Below are 17909 nucleotides of genomic sequence, written 5' to 3' on the forward strand. Positions count from 1 at the left end.
GTCTCTTTGTAAGTCTCTAAGGACTTGCTTTATGAATCTGGGTGCTCCTGTATTGGGTGCATATATATTTAGGATAGTTAGCTCTTCTTATTGAATTGATTCCTTTACCATTACGTAATGGCCTTCTTTTCTCTTTTGATCTTTGTTGGTTTAAAGTCTGTTTTATCAGAGACTAGGATTGCAATGCCTGCCTTTTTATGTTTTCCATTTGCTTGGTAGATCTTCCTCCATTCCTTTATTTTGAGCCTATGTGTGTCTCTGCACATGAGATGGGTCTACTGAATACAGCAAACTGATGGGGTCTTGACTCTTTATCCAATTTGCCAGTCTGCGTCTTTTAATTGGAGAATTTAGCCTATTTACATTTAAGCTTAATATTCTTATGTGTGAACTTGATCCTGTCATTATGATGTTAGCTGGTTATTTTGCTTGTTAGTTGATGTGGTTTCTTCCTAGCATCAATGGTCTTTACATTTTGGCATGTTTTTGCAGTGGCTGGTACTGGCTGTTCCTTTCCATGTTTAGTGCTTCCTTCTGGTGCTCTTGTAGGGCCCAGTGGTGATAAAATCTCTCAGCACTTTCTTGTCTGTAAAGCATTTTATTTCTCCTTCACTTATGAAACTTAGTTTGGCTGGATATGAAATTCTGGGTTGAAAATTCTTTTCTTTAAGAATGTTGAATATCAGCCCCCACTCTCTTCTGGCTTGTAGAGTTTTTGCTGAGAGATCCGCTGTTAGTCTGATGGGCTTCCCTTTGTGGGTAACCCGACCTTTCTCTCTGGCTGCCCTTAACATTTTTTCTTTCGTTTCAACTTTGGTGAATCTGACAATTATGTGTCTTAGAGTTACTCTTCTCAAGGATTATCTTTGTGGCAATCTCTGTATTTCCTGAGTTTGAATATTGGCCTGCCTTTCTAGGTTGTGGAAGTTCTCCTGGATAATATCATGCAGAGTGTTTTCCAACTTGGTTCCATTCTCCCCATCACTTTCAAGTACACCAATCAGACATAGATTTGGTCTTTTCACATAGTCCCATATTTCTTGGAGGCTTTGTTCGTTTCTTTTTACTCTTTTTTTCTCTAAACTTCTCTTCTCACTTCATTTCATTCATTAGATCTTCAATCACTAATACCCTTTCTTCCAGTTGATAGAGTTGGTTACTGAAGCCTGTGCATTTGTCATGTAGTTCTCATGTCATGGTTTTCATCTCTATCAGATCATTTAAGGACTTCTCTACATTGGTTATTTAGTTAGCCATTCGTCAAATCTTTTTTCAAGGTTTTTAGTTTCTTTGCACTGGGTCTGTACTTACTCCTTTAGCTCGGAGACGTTTGATAGTCTGAAGCCTTCTTCTCTCAACTCGTCAAAGTCATTCTCCATCCCACTTTGTTCTGTTGCTGGTGAGGAGCTGCGTTCTTTTGGAGGGGGAGAGGCATTCTGATTTTTAGAATTTTCAGCTTTTCTGCACTGCTTTCTCCCCATCTTTGTGGTTTTATCTACCTTTGGTCTTTGATGATGGTGACATATAGATGGGGTTTTGGTGTGGATGCCCTTTCTGTTTGTTATTTTTCCTTCTAACAGTCAGGACCCTTAGCTGTAGGTCTGTTGGAGTTTGCTTGAGCCCCACTCCAGATCCTGTTTGCCTGGGTATCAGCAGCGGAGGCTGCAGAAGACTGAATATTACTGAACAGCAAATCTTGCTGTCTGATCGTTCCTCTGGAAGCTCCATCTCAGAGATGTACCCGGCTGTGTGAGGTGTGAGGTGTCAGTCTGTCCCTAGTGGTGGATGTCTCCCAGTTAGGCTACTCGGGGGTCAGGGACCCACTTGAGCAGGCAGTCTGTCTGTTCTCAGATCTCAAACTCTGTGCTGGGAGAACCACTGCTCTCTTCAAAGCTGTCAGACAGGAACATTTACATCTGCAGAGGTTTCTGCTGCCTTTTGTTTGGCTATGCCCTGTCCCCAGAGGTGGAATCTACAGAGGCAGGCAGGCAGGCCTCCTTGAGCTGTGGTGGGCTCCACCCTATTCGAGCTTCCCAGCTGTGCAGGCACTTCCGCAGCTGGGCGGGCACCCCTCCCCCAGCCTCGCTGCTGCCTTGAAGTTAGATCTTAGACTGCTGTGCTAGCAATAAGGGAGGCTCCGTGGGTGTGCGACCCTCTGAGCCAGGTGTGGGATTATAATCTCCTGATGTGTTGTTTGCTAAGACCCTTGGTAAAGCACAGTATTAGGGTGGGAGTGACCCAATTTTCCAGGTGTTGTGTGTCACCATTTCCCTTGGCTAGGAAAGGGAATTCCCTTCCCCCTTGTGCTTCCCGGGTGAGGTGATGCCTCGCCCTGCTTTAGCTCTCACTTGTTGGGCTGCACCCACTGTTCTGCACCCACTGTCTGACATGCCCCAATGAGATGAACCCAGACCTCAGTTGGAAATGCAGAAGTCACCCAACTTCTGTGTCACTCACACTGAAAGCTGGAGGTTGGAGCTGTTCTTATTCAGACATCTTGGCACCACCTTCTGAGTTGTTTTTCAGTTGCCATGGGTCTCTTACACTAAAGGTTATGAAACCCAATGGGCATGCCCAGATGAACTAACCACCAGGGGAATGTAAGTACGCAGAAGAGAGACTGAATTAAGAGGTGGATACTGCACAGTAGGATGTAGGATCAATCAGGTCAAGTCCCCGGCATCACCCTATAGGAGGATCCACTCAAATCATGTCCCTCAGCATCACCTTATTGCAAGATCCAATCAGATCATACCTTGTTATTTATGCTTATAAAACATGACCTAATCCCCAACTCAGGGAGGCAGATTTAAACATTTCCTCCTATCTCCTTATCAACGAACTTACAGTGAACTCTTCTTGCTGCAAAAACCCGGTGCTTCAGTGTTTGACTTTCCACTGCATGTGGGCAAATGGACCAAATTCGACTCAGTGACATTATATTGTCAATTCTTGGAGGATAAAAATGTTATTCACTCTTTTATATGATGTGCTTAGAACAATATTTGATACATAGAAGGCAAATATTCATAAATATTTTTTGATTTAATAATTGATTCTAGTCATGGATGAACTATGAAGATGCCCTACAGTTGGAAGGTTTTAAGAAAGAGAACAGATGAGCTATTCCATTCATTATAAACTTTAAGGTCAATAATAGCTCAGAATGCAAGGTAACTGGAAGATCTGCTTCACATATTTAAAAGTAATTATGTACATACAGCATGGTGCATTGTGAGTATGTATGTTTTCTAGGGCTACCTCAGTGGGTTGAATGTGTTCCCCCAATTTCGTGTATTGAAAACTTAATCTCCCAAATGTGTATGTTGATTGGAGATGGAGCCATTGGGACATAATCAGGATTAGATTAAGTCATCAGAGTGGAGCCACCATAATGAGACTGGTGGCTTTATAAGAAGAGAAAGAGAAAGACCTGAGCTAACATGCAAGCTGTTGCCCTCTCTTCATGTGATGCCCTCCACTTCATTTTGATACAGTACAAAAAGCCCTCGCCAGAAGCTTCCACCAAGTGAAAAGGACATAAATTTTAGGGGACTGGGGCAGAATGATATGGTTTGAATATGTCACTCTAAAATTCATGTGTTGAAAATGTAATTGCCAGTGTAATAGTACTAAGATGTGAGGTCTTTAAGATGTAATTGAGTCCTGAAGGTGGAAGCCTTATGAATGTCATTATTCTAGTATTGAGTTCCTATGTAAGTGAGTTTGTTCTCATGGGAGTGGACTGTTGTAAAAGCAAGCTTGGCTCATTCTTGTAGTCTCATTCTCACATGCTTGCTTGCCCTTCTACTTTCCTGCCATGTTATGAAACAGTACTAAAACCCTTGCCAGAAGCTGCTGCTCTGTCCTTGGAATTCCCAGCCTCCAGAGCCATGAGCCAAATAAATTTCTTTTCTTTATAAATTGCTAAATCTTTAGTATTCTGTCATAGCAAAATAAAAAGAGCTGAAACAGCTACCATAATAAAATACCACAGACTGGATCACTTAAATGACAGAAATTTATTTTCTCATAATTCTGGAGACTAGAAGTCTGAGATCAAGGTGTAATCTGGATTTTTTTCCTCCTGAGGCCTCTCTCCTTGGTTTATAGATGGGCATATTCTCCCTGTCTTCACATGGTCTTTCCTTTATGTATGTCTGTGTCCTAGTCTTCTCTTCTTATAAGGCCACCAGTTAGAATAGATTAGGACCCATACCAATAACCTCATTTTACCTTAATTACTTCTTTAAAGATCCTATTTATTTCCAAATCATCACATTCTGAGCTACTGAGGATTAGAACTTAGACATACAGATTTTTTAGTGGGGGAAGGGGTTGGAAGATATACAATTCATCCTATTGTAGGGTAATGCTTGGTAGTTATACTGCTTGTATTATATCAGGCTTTGTAGGTTTAAGCTGAGGCAAATGACTGAAAGGCCTTCTTGTTCAAGTGTGTTTTCCTCAATAAACCTTCCATAATTCTGTCTATAGCAATTTATTCTCTTAAAGCTTTTTTTTTTCTCCTGAGATTTTCCTTGAATATTTCTAAGAGGCCTGAATAGGATACAAGTAAGAGATGCCACAGTTCATTTACATATTACTTTACAAGCTAGGTTGGTCCATCGTTTTTCAAAACCATGAGAGAATAAGACACAGGAGACAGAGATTTTAAAAAGAAAAAGGTAAAAGCCCCAAATTTGCAACGGCCTGAGCATCTGAGTTTCCAGAAGAAAGGGCAATGAACAAATGGAAGAAAGATAATTTGTCTATTAGCCATTTGCTTGAGCTGGTGGGGAGAAGAAAGTTTATAATTTCGCCAGCAGCTCTTCCTTTCAACATGACTACCAGTGATTTTGCAACATTGAGACTGTCATAAATAGTGGGTATATACTCAATTACTGAATAAAGTATATTTCACAGATGTTGAATAACCATCAATGACATAACCAGGCTCTGCCTTGCAACTGACTTCCAACAGTTAACTCAATAGGCAGCTACCTGATTTGGACGCTGACTGTCCATTTGAAACACAGTTTCCTAAATCTGACAAAATAATACACTATGCATGTGCAGGAGTTAACTAAGTTATGCTTCTTATCTATTTTACATACTAATCATTATGTATAAATATTGTAACTTTTGCTGTTTGAATTGTCTAATGTTCATTGCCATTATCCTCAGTTGGTAAGGACACTGTTCTTCTTTCTTTCAAAATCATTTCAAAATATACCATCTTGACAAACTCAGGCCATGTATTTCCTTTGGTTAACATTGCTATATTTATAAACCAAAAACTTTAAACCAGTTTCCACAGTAAATAATCTAGCATTCACTAAATTCTCTCAGAGATGTGTTCCTCTTATATTAACATGTATTGCTACTATTCATAGGCATTCTCAGACTTTAGTTTCCAAGGCTAATCATGGGGTTTAAAGTAACCTTTTTAATTATCAACATCCACAGTTAAGAAAAAACGTTCATCAACTATACTAACCATAATGCAAAAGAGAGAAATGGTAACACAGTCAGAATCTCCTAATTTGTTAAGAATGACGGCCATGAATCAGTGGAGTGACACCAGCCTGCTCCATGCAGGTGGTTCTCACACTGATGTCATTTGCAGGATATGCTAAAGGATTATGGCTGCACTGCAGAGAAACCCTACTATACACATGTGGCAGGTCAGGATGCACACATTTCAATGAATATTTCAAAGATGAGCAAAAACCAGAGTATATGTCATGAAAATCGAGTGTACTTGGATAAACATCACTGCTGTTTTTATAAAAAATGTGTAAGTTCCACTTCCCCCTATTTCCCAAATCTCTCCATTTTCACACACCTGATTTTCCTAGACTGTGTTCCTCCTCCACAGCGCAGGGACCTCAGCTCATTGTTGATTTTGCATGAAGACCAGTGTTCTACAACCCAGGAATACTGATTGCACTCACTGTAACATGGGACTGCCTCATGTACCTGTCAAGAACAGGAAAGAAAAACAATTATGTGGAACTATCCAACTTATAGAAAAATAGCCTATCTTTTAGTAATGCTTGCTGAACATAACCCAAGAAACTGCACTCTGGCCCAAACAGCCAAATTACTTTCCCAAAAAGCAAGATAGATTTGGCTTCTCTGAATTTACTGACTTGCCTAAAGAAGCATACAGGGGAAATCAACTAAAATATGATGGTATGCTTTCACAGAAGAGAACAAAGGACAGTCATTTTCTAGTGCCAAGAATAGGAATTCCATTATCATTTCATTTCCTCAGAGAGCTCACACAGCATCTATTAGATGGTCCAGCTCTCAATTATATGGTATATTGTATTCTCAGATGTACTTTAACATGTCAATTGAAACAAACATATATAAGGAAAATTATTCTTGAATATAAGAGGTTCTTATAATGCATAAGAAAAGTGATATTATTTGCACCAGAAATTTCTTTTTATGCCCTCAAATGATCAATGCTAACAGGCAATCATTTAGCCTCCTGTGTATTGTGGCTTCATATAAATTTAGCTATACGTAGGTTGTTTTCAGAGGGTAGCTAAAACAGATACACACACACACACACACACACACACACACACACCCCAAGAGAAATGCTGCTAAACTGTTAGTGGTTCTGCATGATTACAGACTATGAATATTTACACTTTTATGGTGAAAACAATGAGTACAGTAAATGAATTCTTAGGTTATTTCCTATACATTTGTTTGTGGTGATTTTTTTTTAGTTGAAATTGTATCCCAGTGGGCAGCCAATTGAGTTTGTCTGCCTCTTTGTGGCTGCATTTCAATTGCACTGCTCCTTAATATGGGGAACAGTGCTCTTTCTAGGTAAGAAAAAGAACACTGTTCCATTGCATGATCACAAAGATGGCTCAACTGTAGGCATGCTTACAAAGAATGGGTCCACCTATCACCAGTGTAGTTAATTCATGCTTTTCCTTTTAAGTAATAACTTAATTCTCAATCCTTTCCTCCTCTTGCCTTTCTAATTCCATAAAATTATAAATGATAACTAGGTTGCATTATCCAAACAGAACCATTGCTTGTATGGTTTTACTAAATGCAAAGGAAGGCATTATGTAATAGGATAATCAAAAGACAAGATTGGAGCACTGTCAGCATGTTAGGTAAAAATCAAATGAGAAAAGGTGATTTGCAAGACTGCCTCTGAGGAATCATAAAATAATGTCAGAAACTATTTTTAACCATCTGGTCCTTCTTGGCTCTCTCACTTAGAACTCACAAGAAGATAAACTACAAAGTCACAAATATGTGAGGGCAAAATGAAAGGAGATGGGAAAATAGAAGTAGAAATGGGTGTGTGGAAAGAAAGGAATTAAGTAATAAAAGAATCACATTTCATGCTGTGAATGCTACCAAGAATGGAATGAAAGGGTCAGAAGTATTTCCTACATTAGAATAAGGGGGTGATATCTTATGTCCAAGAATTATTTCCCATAACAGACATAGGATAGTAGATGTAAGAGAATAATCTATAAAAATGAAGAGAGAGGATCCCAACCAACCAGATACTAAAACTGAGCTGATGACAGCTGAGGGTTTAGCTGATCTGACTGTATCATGACAACGATGCTTTAACTGAATTTATGGTTTCATTCTCTGAACCCTTTAATATCTATTAATTTAAACAAAGCTTTTTGGATTTCCCCTGAGATAGAAGACAGCACCTCTGTCAAAGTACTTTGTACAAACTGGGGGTGGATGAAAAACTTAATTCGAAAATTAATTTCTCCTATATTTCATGCATGAATTCAAGAGCAAACGGTTGAGATAACCTCTCTGAAATGAAAATATTTTTTCTAAAGCTATCAATACTAAGTAGAACTTAGATTTTCACCTTCCCTTCCATATAAAGCCAAACTGAAAATGAAAAACTGTTTGTTTAGTTGCATGTACCTTTGGTATAAACATTTGACCACCTGATTGTATATTGGTTTCTTGCTTATATTCTTTATGCCCCAGTTGTCTGCACCTGCAGCAGGATAGCTATCTGCAATGCCAAGCTATTGGAAGACAGGGAGAAGGTCTGTGTAGGAAGATGTGGGGATACCTTCTTGAGTAATAGCATTAAAATAGCACCTCTTAAACAAGATTCTCCATTCTCACGGAATTACTTGAAAATTTTCCCCATATGTATCTATCACTTAAGAATTTTTCATGCTGTTCATTCTAGCCAACAAATCCTTACCCTCTTCCTTTAAAGCCCAAGTTAACCCCATCACAACACAAGGCTCTTTCTCTGACCCCAGTTAGTGTTTCTTTGGCATGTAGTGACAGTCCCAGTTTTAAGCCAGATAATAAAGCCACGGTGTACGTGTTTGGGGCTGGGCAGTGGTATTGTTAGGGACACATGTTAGGCTGCTAGGGGAGCAAACACTCAAAAAAGCAGGCACCTGGACTCCTTTATGTATCTTTTAGCCTTTCATTACTTTAGCTCTTTATCTCACCTTAGTCCCAAAAACTGTATGTCTATTTCATACTGAGTGAATATGCTCAGAGAGACACAATTTGAACTCTCCATGCATACATATGCTTCTGATCGTAACCAAAGTTATACTTGAACTGTCAGCATTTGTTTAAGTGTCTACCAGGGAAAAAAATGTGTGTCTTCTGTAGGGAGAGGCTGTGTTTTCATGATGCATATTTTTCGCAAGACATAAGGTGAAGGGGAGGCTATTAATAAGTATTGGTTGAATTGAAACTAATTATTGAAGGGACCCAGGTTGCTAAATGCCTCTCACTTAATTCTCTAGAGAAAACAGTCCCACTCCATGAAATGAGTAAGGGATATTTTACAAAGCACAAAGGATGATAAGAAGGAACAAAAATAAAAATCTTTTCTTTCTATTGTGGAACTTGGGTGAAGAACAGCAATCTCACTATGTCATTGAAAGGTATCAGTTGATGATTTTCTTGTTGAAAAAAATATATATCTTTTAAGAACTGTGAAAAATGTCTCCTTAAAGCCTTTGTCCAACAGGCAAGGAATCTTATCTAGAGGACCAAAAACACCCACAAAAGACAAAAAGGCAGCAGTGCATTCAAAAATAAAAATTAACTACCCAGATGCCCAGTTCCTTCTCCTGTCAGTCTTTTATGCTCTGCCTATTTTACATTGCTATTTAGTTGGTGCTTATTATAGTTTTATAATGGAAATGTGTTGCTGCATGGACTTTATCAGGGAATCATATGAAAATGTTCTAGGGAGAGAAATGAGCCATGGGAAAGTTAAATGAAATCCATTTCTGAATGGCACAAATTAGGGAAAAAATAACAAGGCTTAATAGGGCCATAGATGCTAAAAAATGCCACTGAAAAGACCAAATCCTCTGAGAGAGGCAACATTTCATTCTCCTAGTAATGAGTCCTATTTGTTATTTCTTCATTGGGGAATTCTGTTTTTATAATTTTGTCAGTTCCAGAGTCATATCATAAACTCATTCATTGAGTCAGTTTTTAAACATTTATTAAATAAGCCTCCATTCATTGTAATTGATCAATTTAACTAAGTACTGCTTTCTGATACTGCTTTTCTAGCTACAGACTGACTTCCTTGCCATAAAAGCCGGGTCTTACTGGGGCTTGGTGGAAGTCATTCTTGTATGTCAGAGCTGTAGGGTTCAAAGACTCAAATAAAACAAATAATCCTTTAACAACAACCACATAAAAAATAGAAAATTTACAGCTTCTGCCTTTCTGTAGCAATAAACCTTTGCTCTAGTGAAGCTGCAGGTCAAGACCCAGGTAGAGGCCTTCAGGCTTGAGACCTCCATGCTGGGCACTGTGGCTGCTCAGTAGAACTTGGAAACCAGTTCAAAGGCCCATCTGGGACCAGAGATCCTGGCAAGTCATATTCAATGTCAATTTCATTGGAATGTTAGGGGAAATGGTCTCAAGGAACACTGAGATCAATAAAGCACTATGAGATTGCTTCTTCTTCAAATGTTGTGAGCTCTTTCCATAAGATGTCCAATTTTGCCTCTCATCAGGCCTAGGATCCCATCCCCTAATTCAATGAACTTACTCCTAGCCATTCAATAGGGTGTCCATGCTTTCTCTCTTTTCTCATTCACAGCTCACACTTTCCCCCCAGATGGGTTCCCTGGGCTATACTCTCCCCCAATTTACCACATTCTGACCCTTTTCTTATTCAGTCAGCAACTAAATTATGCTTTCCTCCATGCTGATTGGTCTGACTGACTGGAAAAGATCACATTTACACAAAAAAGTCGTTCTTCCATTTTTATCAATCATGCATTTATATCTGTTTGTGTACAATATAATGCATGCAATGCTAAGTTTTAGTCCTAACACAACCATTCCCACAAGCTGTACAAATATGCCCATTAGTAGTATCTGGTCAGCAATGATACCACAATAATACTGTGTAGAACTTTATAGCTTATGTAAGGTATTCTGTGTCTTAAATCTTGGTCATCACACTCATTGGAGTTAGACAAGGTTGGTATGATCCTTACTTACAGGAAAAAAAAACAACTGAAATTTGAGGGAAGCTAATGCCCACACTCACACTGAGATGGTGAGATGCCAAGTCTGTAGGGGCCAGTGGTGCACGGGCTCTGCCTGTTTAGTTTGTTCAGGCGCATCACTATCCTCCAAGAGACACTGAATACCTTTTCAATGAACGTAATTCTAATAGTTCTAAATTCCTGCAAAAGGAAAGCCAGAAATAGACTTCTCAAAGTTGCCTATAAATTAGATGATGCCTGTTACTTTATATAGACAAAAAAAATAAAAAATAAAAAATAAAGCTGCAATAGCAGTTTATTCTTAGTCTTTGGGTAAGGAGATGTATTTGACAATTTCAAAAAGTCAAAAGTCTTTCAGTAAACTACCTTTCACGTTTAAAGCAAGAGCAGGCCTATATCTTTTGTAAGGTTGCAATTATTTGTGGGAAGATGGTGGGTTAGGAAATTTCCAGAGACAGTTTTGAATTGGTATCTGCAGGAAAATTATTATGCCTGTCATGTGTACTACTGGTCACTCAAAAGGGCAGTACTGGGAGTCAGGTATCTCTGGAGATCCTAGGTCCTGTCACATGTACTACTGGTCACTCAAAAGGGCAGCACTGGGAGTCAGGTATCTCTGGAGATCCTAGGTCCAGTGGTCCTGGGTCAGTTACCCATCTTGATAACTGTCCATTTTAAGCCAGATGCTCAAGCCTCAGGCCCAGGCTATCCTCCTGTTTGCAGGCATTTTCACACACTAGATTTTTTACCTACACAGAAAGTGAACAGATGGACTCAGAATACTCTGAGCTTCCCATCATGCCTGGTTTGTTAGGAATCATCTTGGTTTTAAATATGCATTATGTGTTCTCAATTTTGATATTAAGAACTTAAAAATGAAACTAACAATACTAAACAAGCTTTATTTAACAAAATGTATTGATAAATAAATTGTTGAACTTTAAAGCCAAGGGACGTTTATTAGAATAACTTTGGTAGCTGTGTTCCCCTTCGCCTAAGAACAGTGGTTTGCAATCTGGATGTGTGGCTCTTCAGGACAGCAGCATTATTGCAAGTGGCCCACGAACATTTCACATCCTAAACCTTGTCTGTAGTCTCAATGAATAACAAAATCTAAGGCATGTTGGTGTCATCTCTTGTCAAATGAATGTAGGCACCGTTGTGATTAATGAAATTTTAATTTCATTTGAAGGCACTGCTGAATTTGAATGAGCTTTTCTCCCCTTAGGCATTTTCCCAATTCAGGCTGACTAAGAGTATAAGGTCTTCATATCAAAAATGCAGGGAACAGCTGCCTTTACATATAAAGAAGAGAAGAAATTGACTAACAAAAAGGCTATGCCCTAAAAACATACTGCTGCTTATATATGCATATAATAGACCTTCAGAAATCACTTTCAAAAGAGTAATTTTTTGAAGAACAATTTTGAAGAAAATTTTGAAGAATAATTTTTTTTGAGAAGTTCTGAACTCTGGATTTTTTTTTCAGCTTATATCTTTACATACTTTTTTAATTACTTCAACTTTCATTTTAGGTTCAGGGGTATATGTGAAGGTTTGTTATGTAGGTAAACTCATAACTCGGGGGTTTGGTGTATAGACGATTTTGTTACCCAGGTACTAAGCATAGAACTGAGCTCTGGACTCTTTACCTTTCATTTTCTAATGATCTAAAGCACTTAACCCTTTCCCTCTGGCCTGAGTATCACGGATGATCTTATAAACATGAGATCCTCAAAATCAAGCCAACACCTACGCCCAGCTAAACCATCCATGTCATCCACATAGTCTTATTTTCCTTGCCATGGTGGAAGCACTGAGACTTAATAAATGCAGTCTTAAGCCATGCATGTACTTCATCCCCGCTCCTGTGCTTCCTGACTCCCTTCAAGGATGTTGCACACAGTGCTGCTTCCCACTAGACAACATATTTAACAGAGGGCACCCTCTGGCTGACTACTCATCTCAAAGACCATAGTTAAAGCTAAGCTATCTGCGCTGGTGTAGTTTAGATTATTTGTAATAGCAGATAAGTAGAAATTCCTTAGTTTTTAAATGCAGAATATTATATTTCCCCCTATGGCAGATTTATATTTCTGATTGTGCGTGGTTTAAGTGACAATGAAAATAAACTACGATTTTTAAGTGAACACACAGTAACAGGCACTCAATCAGCAACATATATTATTGTTGTATAGATCCTATAAAGTGCACGATATCCTACAAGGTAAGCACTAACACACATATACAGACACACATTTGAGCGTTGATCAGACTCCCGCTGTATTTTTTTTTTTTTTAACAGAACTGAGGGAGCATATTGACATAGGCACTTGGGGCAAGTTGAACTGTAAAGCCCACATTCTGTTCCACAGCACTATGCAAACAGTCACAGCAAATAGAATGAGAGAGGGAAGCTCATTCCAGAGTCTAAAATGCCTTCTCCAGTACCCTGGGAGATGCTTCCCACTGCCATGCTGTATTATGGCAAGAAATCAGATAGGATTTTGGAGATTGTTCACAGCATGCCAGGGACTCCAGCCATGGTGGTCCTTCCAATTTTCGTAGAACAGATTGTAGTCATCAGTCAAGTTCAAGTGAAAAAAGCAATACAATGCTAGCTATGATTGATACTCTCAGAAAATATTGGAAGAGTTGAATTTACAGGTCTTCAGAAAAGAGGTTATGGATGAACTTTGAGGACACTATGCTAGGTGAAATATGCCAATCACAAAAGGACACACATTGCATGATAGACTTAGGTGAGGTATCTAAAATAGTCAAACTCATAGATACAAAGAATAGAATGGTGGTTGCCAGGGGTTGGTGGGTCAGGGAAATAGGGAGTTCCTAATCAGTGGGTATAAAACTTCAGTTATGCAAGATTAATAAGTTCTAGAGGCCTAGTGTATGAAGCCATGCCTGTAGATAACAATGCATATTGTACACTTGATAATCTGTTAAGAGGGTTTCATGCTAAGTGTTCTTATCAGAATAATTTTTTTTTTAAGTTATGTGTCTCAGAAAGGGTTGGATTGCACCATGCAATGCTTTTACCATCTAGGAGATACTGTTTAGAGTCTAGTGCAAGAATGGGTAGATAGATAAATTGAGTGAGTGAGTCTGGGCCACAGAATATGACGACCAGAAATCAGCTGAAAACGGAAAACTTTCTATCTCTGTTGCAAAAAAAAAGAAAAAAAGAGCATCTGAAAAAAAGACATGTCTGCCTTCTGGAAGGCAGCTAGGGTTCTACAAGTTACAGGCATAAGGTGGGGTTAAAAGCAGAGATCAATTAACAGATCTCAGTCCTTAGAAATATATGTCCTAAGATGAAGTGAATGAGAAAGGTATGTGGTGCTGTTTAGGATTTACCGAGAAAAAGAGGAGAATGAGTTTAAGCCCCAGGCTTGCAAGTTTTTGTTACCTAGAAATAAAGGCTTGGGGAAAACCTTTACTTTCCTTATGGACTTTTGTTGGAAGAAGGCTTGATACAACTCCCTGTTATTCTCAGTGGTTAAGAACTTCATGCTATTCCTTTTCTCTAGGCTGCATGCAACTTACTCAATATATGTAAGAAGGCAAGAAGCTTATAGAGTATGCCCAGGAAATCAATATAATTTGGATTACAAAAAGGTGTTTGTATAAAGAAGCAATATAATTTAAGGCACACACTCCTTAGGCAGAGAAATCCTACATTTGTGTGGCTAGACTATTAAGTACAAATGGACAAGGATGAGTAGCCCTAGTTAGGATTAACCTAATATGAACTACTATACGTTGAAAGGGAGATTTGTTAATCAATCAAGCAAACTAACCAAAATTTAATTCTCATAAAATGTACACAGGGCCATGACGTGTACAGAATAAAATCTGGAGACTGCAGCTAGCTGGGGTATGTAAACGGGAAAATGTAATGATGTAAAATTGTATTTGTGGACAATGAGAGTTACCAATACTTCTGAGATTTATATTGTGAGATATTCCAAATAAAGTTTGGGAAAGAATAAGTCATTTTGAATGTGAGGGAGATGAGAGTGTGTGAAAGAGCTAAGAAAGGAGGAAATTGCTATGGTCTCAGTATGAGGTGATAGCTATGGAATAATGATCATCACTATTACTATTTTCACAAAGCTTCCAGTATATAACAAGGAAAAAGAAACACCAAGATTTAGGAGTGAAAATGAAAGAGACAGTTGAAACATCACTGCTACTTTTTGGGATCATTTAAAATTAGTATATTCTAATGCTTAGGAACGCATTGAAGTTTCCTGTTTTTCACCAACAGCATTGTGAGGAAAAAGACAAGGCAGCAGCCTCCCAAGTGCCCTGGATTCCAGGGAGTATTGCTAATGAGAAGAGCAGCAGAAACTCTTGGGTACTTGCAAAGAAAATTTCTTCATAATACATTTGCCATCTTATTTCATCTTATGTTGGCTTCCTTGGGATAAATCTGATGTCATGCGTGACCTTAAAAGCAATCTGGTCTTTGGAAGTTTTGCTCAGAACTTACCAATATTCACAGTAGGCGAGCACAAAACTGGATCTGGCCTGAATTCTAGGATCACATCCAAAAGGAAAGCCCATAACTGGTAAGAAATGCCTTTTTAAGACTTTCTTATCATGCAGTGAGAGCTACAGGCCCACGATGCTATAGTCTCTTAATCAGCACTGCAAACAAACCTTCCCTACTCTGAAACGCATCAGAGTTCTTACATATCACTTATGCCACAGTTTATCAGGAAGTGAAAGAGGACAGAACAAAAGGGTAACTATCAAAAATGGCCTTTATTCTGTCTAGAAAGTCTGATTTTTTAAAAAAGGAAAAACATACGAATTGCAGTCTGCAAACTCCATTCCTGATGTGGCTAATTTCTAAATGAGTTTGTTACAATAGGAGAAAGGAGGAAATTGCTGCATCTTTTTATCCAAGAGATAAAATAGATTATTACTTCATCGTCGTTTAGGGAAAAGACAAAAATGAAAATAATGATTATAATATAGTCCTAAAGAGACTTTTGCACAGAAGTATTACAAACATATACACATACACACACACACAGAGTGAATTTTTTCTTCTGTAGAAAAGTATAAATGTATAAAGAAGCAGTTCTGAGGCAGCCTTGTGCTATTATGAGTCAAAATATAAGGCTAGGCCCAGTACAAAATGGCTTTTGAAGGTATGAACACTTAATGGGAGTCCTTCTATAACAGACCTGATACGTCCGGGAGAAAGCTAAAGTGGAACATAGAGCCAGAAGTGGTGTTTTATAACCAAGGATGGCACAGTCTGACCTTTGCAAAAGTGAGAAGCAAAATTGATTGGATAATGGAATTCCTGCCATTCACTTACATGGTGATAAATTGGGATCTTGGCTCTGAGTTCCACACTAATTTCAACAGCTGGAGACTTTTATTATGGACTAATTGAAAGCTGTTGCTGTATGGAATAAGGGGTATTTTGTTGCAAACATTTTTCTTCTGAGGCAGACAGTGAGGAACAGACAAAGACTGATACAGACCTTTCTGGCTCTTCACAAAATAAAAACAAATGATTACTGAAGAAAAGTGTTCATTTAAGGCTAACCTGTATCTGGCCTCCATTTGATTAAACTTCATCTGTTTGGCCAAAGGAAAGGCTGCTGTTGGTAAGGTAGAAGCCACTTTTAACAAGAGGAGATATTCCTACATGCAATAAATAATTAAGACCACAAAATGTTGTTACTGAATGGTCAACTAACCCATTTATATAAGGTGGGCATATTTCCACAAACTTGGCCTTGATAATGGGTTAAAACATAAATATACATATATGTACAAACAACAACAGCCTTCCTCTGATATTTATTGAGAACTAAGAATTCCAGAAAATCATATTTTCTGTAACAAAAAAGCAAGAAAACCCCAAAAAAACACAAAACACAGTCTCCACAAAAGAAAAAGAAAGAAGGAAATAAAGAAAGAGAGAGAGAGAGAGAAAGAGAAAGAAAGAGAGAAAGAAAAATATTTGTAAACCATTGTCCCTGGTTTGTGTTCTGTGCTCAATAGGTATGTATATTGACTTCAATACTGAATGCATGAACACAGAAATGAATATGAATATGCTTTCTGAAAAGCATGCCTATACCAAACCATGATGCTAATATCACCTGAAGCTAAAACTTTTGCCCATTGTTATTATTTTTACAAGATCAGCATTATGCACTAATATCAGTTCTAACTGCTTATAACTATAATCTATAGTGTTTAGATTTGAATGGTTCTAGAGAGTAAAAATATAAATGAATTTAGAGTCTTATATTTCTTAGATTGATATGAATTCAAAATCTTCTCATTTCTGAATCCATCTGTGTTTTTCTCAGTAGAGATGACAGTAATAAGACAATATCACCTCACTTTCCTGTCCCAATTAAAGATGTCTTGAATTAATTTAAAAAATAAACTTCTGAAAGAATTGACTTTTTTCCCCTTAAAGGCAGGTAATATTCAAGGTAGTCAGCCCTCACCATGTATAACTACAGGCAGACCCTGACGGCATGAGGGAGCGAGGATCACAGAGACAGCTTGATCTCCCAGAAAGTGGGGACCATGTTGTGCACACCTTTTATGTTCCACATAGCATCTCTTTTGTGCTGGACTCATGATGGGCTCATAATAAATGCATGTTGACTGAACTTTAAAGTATAGAGCTTAGGGTTCTAGATCTCAGCCAGTTTCTCACTTGTTGGAGGGGTTTGTTAAAACCTGACTCCTTAGCAGGAAACACACTGCTTCTGTTTAATGAAATGGCATCCGTAGAGCAATTTAGGAGATGGGCAGCATCAAGTACTTTACTTGTCTTGGATACCTGTCCTTCATTATTGGATTCCTTGGTTGGGTTCTATTAAATTGATAATGTGGTCCTCTTCGGGGGTGGCTTCATTTCAGTGATGGGTGAAGTGATCCTTGATACTGTGTGAAAGATTATCTGTGGTCTGGTGAGCAAGGCAGTATTAAGGAAGCTGTGAGAAAGAGGTTTTATTTCAGGTTCCGCCATTGATTTTCTGGCAGTTCACTTACGGGACTCTTGGGGTCTAGTTTTTCTCTTCATAACCTGATATTAATACTTACCATTTTCAAGAGATGTACAGCAATGGTATATGAGCTTTAGAAACTTTAAGTGAATTTGCTGTAATAAGTAACTTTTTTTTAGTAAGATTAGGATTAAAACGCGAAGTTGATGAAATTTTGGAGCTCAGAGTAAACTGATCATCAATTCCAACTGTCTCATTTTCTCCAACAAAAATACACCTGCACTCCCACATAAATTAATCTTTGAATACTTACTAACATTGCACCCTCCAAAGAAGTGACTGAGACAGACACAAGCCTTGA

The 17909-nt window shown here is 38.3% G+C and overlaps 1 protein-coding gene across 1 annotated transcript in view; it reads right to left on the bottom strand.

The window, feature by feature from the left end:
* Positions 1-17909, bottom strand: part of THSD7B (thrombospondin, type I, domain containing 7B) — a 649627-nt gene that overhangs the window by 117944 nt on the left and 513774 nt on the right. Inside the window, exon 16 of the mRNA XM_011966357.1 lies at positions 5849-5982. Coding sequence (XP_011821747.1) covers positions 5849-5982 — 134 coding nt within the window. The remainder of the gene's footprint in view (positions 1-5848; positions 5983-17909) is intronic.

Source organism: Mandrillus leucophaeus, unplaced genomic scaffold (assembly GCF_000951045.1).
Source record: "Mandrillus leucophaeus isolate KB7577 unplaced genomic scaffold, Mleu.le_1.0 Scaffold759, whole genome shotgun sequence".
NCBI classification, from domain to species: domain Eukaryota; kingdom Metazoa; phylum Chordata; class Mammalia; order Primates; family Cercopithecidae; genus Mandrillus; species Mandrillus leucophaeus.